Source organism: Bison bison, unplaced genomic scaffold, assembly GCF_000754665.1.
Source record: "Bison bison bison isolate TAMUID 2011002044 unplaced genomic scaffold, Bison_UMD1.0 scf7180017864381, whole genome shotgun sequence".
NCBI lineage: Eukaryota > Metazoa > Chordata > Mammalia > Artiodactyla > Bovidae > Bison > Bison bison.
This window is the reverse complement of record NW_011494953.1, coordinates 2,178,455-2,182,786: the sequence shown is the minus strand read 5'-3', so window position 1 is coordinate 2,182,786 and position 4,332 is coordinate 2,178,455. Positions and strand designations below refer to the sequence as shown.

At 44.5% G+C, this 4,332-nt stretch overlaps 1 protein-coding gene across 1 annotated transcript in view; it reads left to right on the top strand.

The window, feature by feature from the left end:
- Window positions 1-3,813: 3,813 nt before the first annotated feature.
- SNX27 (sorting nexin family member 27) overlaps window positions 3,814-4,332 on the top strand; it is an 80,687-nt gene continuing 80,168 nt past the window's right edge. Inside the window, exon 1 of the mRNA XM_010857497.1 lies at window positions 3,814-4,320. Within this exon, the coding sequence (XP_010855799.1) occupies window positions 4,010-4,320 (311 nt within the window). The 5' untranslated portion in view covers window positions 3,814-4,009. The remainder of the gene's footprint in view (window positions 4,321-4,332) is intronic.

Genomic DNA, 4,332 nt, shown 5'->3' with positions numbered 1-4,332 from the left:
GAAGGAATGATGCTAAAGCTGAAACTCCAGTACTTTGGCCACCTCATTCAAAGAGTTGACTCATTGGAACAGACTCTGATGCTGGGAGGGATTGGGGGCAGGAGGAGAAGGGGACAACAGAGGATGAGATGGCTGGATGGCATCACTGACTCGATGGATGTGAGTCTGGGTGAACTCTGGGAGTTGGTGATGGACAGGGAGGCCTGGCGTGCTGTGATTCATGGGGTCACAAAGGGTCGGACACGACTGAGCGACCAAACTGAACTTAACTGATGGTTCCCTTTTATGCAGAAGTGGTATCATACTCTACAGACTGCACCTTTTCATTTAATTCTGTCTAGTGTCCATGAGGTCATTCCTCTTTGGTAAAGAACTTCCTTATTCTTTACTTACAGTTTTTCAGTTTTCCATTGTGGCTGTATCTTAACCAATGAACATTATTTCCTAGCTTTTGTGAAGACAAACAATACTGCAGTGACTAACTTCACAAAAATGTCATTTCACACATGTGCAAGTGTGACAGTAGAATGAACTTCTGTAAGTGGAACCGACAGATCAAGGAGCATGCACATTTGTAGGTTTGATTATGTCATATTGCCTTCATGGAGTTTGTAGATACCATGTTTGGATCCCTAGCCACTATTACAGAGTGTAAAGCAGATAGGCATTCAGTATATCTTTGACAAATACACAAATGAAGAAAAAAAAAGCCCAGCTCTTTTAGCGCAAGTTCTCTTTTCCTTTCTCTGATGCCTTGCTTTGTTGGATAAATTTCTTCCCATCCAGTGCTCTGTTCAAACCAAATGATTCATGTTCAATCTAAATGCCATTATTATTTTGGAGCAAAATTCTCATTCCAACTTCTATTCATTTCCATATTTATTTAACTATTCAAGACCCCTCTTCATTAGCTTGGTTATAAAATATGGCACATTAATTTTATGTTATAATACAATAACTTTGAGTCCTCATCCCACATTTTAATAAGATATCTTAGTTATTCTACTGGGGTTGTTTTTTTGGCTGCATCTCTTGGCTTGTGGGATCTTAGTTCCCTGACCAGGGACTGAACCAGTACCCTCAGCAGTGAAAGCAGAGTCATCAGGGAATTCCCTATTCTACTGCTTTTCTCCCGGGTGCGCTTATATAGTCCATAAATTCTTTGGAGGGGTTGCTTGTTGCTTTTACAAGTCATCAAATCTCTGTAAATTAACTTTTATTCTCTTCTAACTATGTATCCCTGTTGTTTTTCCTAGATTCATAGCTTGTTAGCTGTGTGAGCTCTCTATGCCTGTTTACTTAATCTATGAAATACAGAACATTAAAGAGTTGTAAGGACTAAATGAAATTATAGATATAAAGTATTTAGTGTTGAGTGCTTAGTGTCTGGCACATAGTAATGTGGAGAGAGACAATCCTTCATGGGTTTTTTATGCTTTTTATCCACCTTCCTGGGGCGTCGCAGGTGGCACATTAGTAAAGAATCTGCAAGAGACGTGGGTTTGATCCCTGGGTTGGGAAGATCCCCTGGAGTAGGAAATGGCAACCTGTTCCAGTATTCTTGCCTGAAAATTTCCATGGTCAGAGGAGCTTGGCAGACTACAGTCCATAAGGTTGCAATAAGTCAGAAACAACTGAGCATGCACATACCCAAATCCACCTTCCTGCATATGACAAGAATGCAAGGCCCTGACCATTTTTTACCAGGGTCATTTCTCAGGGTTATGTTTACAGTGAGCAGACGTGAGGAACGAAATAAGCTCTCCCTCCACGATAAAGAATACATTTGTTTACTACTCCCTACAGAATAGTGTAGGTTCCCCAAGATCACTGCTCCTCAACTGTGGAGTTTAAATCCACCAAGTGCACAGCATTCATCTGAGCCTTCATGTTATCCTCGTGGCACTTGGTGGGGCAAGAGGAATTAATACAAAGGGGCTGAAGTTGTTGCTCCTGTCATGAATAAAATTCCTTTGTCTCTGACCCAGGAATCTTGGATCTTTTTTCAGCATTCATGAAACTAACAGACTTATTAGCTTGCCAGACTTGAGCAGTAAGTGCTTAAGCAAGCTATTTTTCATATTTTTGTTCTTGTTCTTCTTACTTGGCTTGCCAGGCATTCTGCACAATATTTATAAGCTTGTGTTTGTGTTTCTAAGCCAAAAAACATCAATTACTGCTATTTGCAAAGAACACTACTGTGCTGTTGGGGGAAACAAAATGAATTTGAAATAAAGGTAACTTCAAAATCATTGCTCAATACTACGTTATCATTTATATATGAAATCTAAGACATAAAACACAGTAATGAATATAATAAAAAAGGAACAGATTCTTAAAAGAAAGAAAGAAAGAAACAAATAAACTCTCAGATACAGAAAACAAACTAGTGTTACCAGTGTGGAGAGGGAAGGTAGGAGGAGCGTGATAGGGGTTGGGAATTAAGAGGTACAAACTACTGGGTATAAAATAAGTAAGTTACAAGGATATATTGAACAGCACTGGGAACATAGCCAATATTTTATAATAACTATAAATGGAGTATAATCTTTAAAACTTGTGAATCACTATGCTGTATCCCTGAAACTTACATAATATTGTAAATCACTATATTTCAGTAAGTAAAAAAATGAAAATTTTAAAACTAAAAAAAAAAACCCAGAAAACAAAATCACTACTCAATTGAAATTATTACTTGGCCACTCTAATATCCAGGTCTAAATTACCGAGACTATAGTTTCCTCTCGGAGAAGGTGATGGCACCCCACTCCAGTACTCTTGCCTGGAAAATCCCATGGACGGAGGAGCCTGGTAGGCTGCAGTCCATGGGGTCGCTAAGAGTTGGAAACGACTGAGTGACTTCACTTTCACTTTTCACTTCCATGCATTGGAGAAGGAAATGGCAACCCACTCCAGTGTTCTTGCCTGGAGAATCCCAGGGATGGGGGAGCCTGGTGGGCTGCCGTCAATGGGGTCGAACAGAGTCCGACACGACTGAAGCGACTTAGCAGCATAGTTTCCTCTACATAAGCTTTTTACATAGATGGGGCACTCTGGGTTGAGAAGATCCTCTGGAAAAGGATATGACAACCTGCTGCAGTATTCTTGCCTGGAAAATTCCAAGGACAGAGGAGTCTGGAGTGCTATAGTCCATGGGGCCCCACAGAGTCAGACACAACAGTTCTTATGTAGTTGCAATATAAGAAAAGAACGTTGCACAAAAATAACTGGGCTTTAGTTCCTGTTACTTAATAGCTGGATGACTTTAGTTCAGTTTCCTCATTCATGACCCAGTTGTCTCACAAGATAGTTGGGAGTCCTGAAATACAATAATGTATGTAGGGACTTCCCTGGCAGTGCAGTGGTTAAGACTCCCGCACTTCCACTGCAAGAGGCACGGGTTCCATCCCTGGTAGGGGAACTAAGATTCTGTATGCTGGCAGGCAGGACTTAGGGAAAAAAAGAAAGTAATAATAATGATGTATGTAGACACAAAATATTGAGCAAACGAGTTATAATTTAACACTGTGTTGAATCACAAATGTCAAATCTGTCCTAATAGAATTATTTTTAGAAGTTATGAAATGAAAAGAAAATTAAATATGCCCCGCACCAAAAGATTAATCTGTCACCTACATTCTAGGCCGGATTAGGGACTCCTGGTCCAACAGGATAAAACGAGCATAAAAGACGAACTACAACCCCCAGCAGGCTTTGCGCCCCGAATTGCGTCGAATAACCTCAGCTCCGGCCCGGGCCCAGCCCTCTCCCCTCCCCCACCAACCAGAAACTACATCTCCCAGGAGGCTTCAAGGCGTCTAACCGTCCTCTTTTTCCCCCGCCCCCTGTCTCCCCTTAACCCGCGCCGGTAGCTCCGTGGCCGACTAGGGTCCCGCGGTCGGTGGAGCGGGCGCGCGCGCCGGGGGTCGCGCGGCGGCTCAGAAGGGCGAGCACGCGCGGAGGGAGTGGAGGTGTAGGGCGGTGGGAGTACGGCTTGCTAGCTCGCAAGATGGCGGACGAGGACGGGGAAGGGATTCACCCCGCAGCCCCTCACAGGAACGGAGGTGGCGGCGGCGGCGGGGGGTCTGGGCTCCACTGCGCCGGGAACGGCGGCGGGGGAGGCGGCGGCCCGCGGGTCGTGCGCATCGTCAAGTCCGAGTCCGGCTACGGCTTCAACGTGCGGGGCCAAGTGAGCGAGGGCGGGCAACTGCGGAGCATCAACGGAGAGCTGTACGCGCCGCTGCAGCATGTGAGCGCCGTGCTGCCCGGGGGGGCAGCCGACCGGGCCGGGGTGCGCAAGGGAGACCGCATTCTGGAGGTGTGAGTATTGGG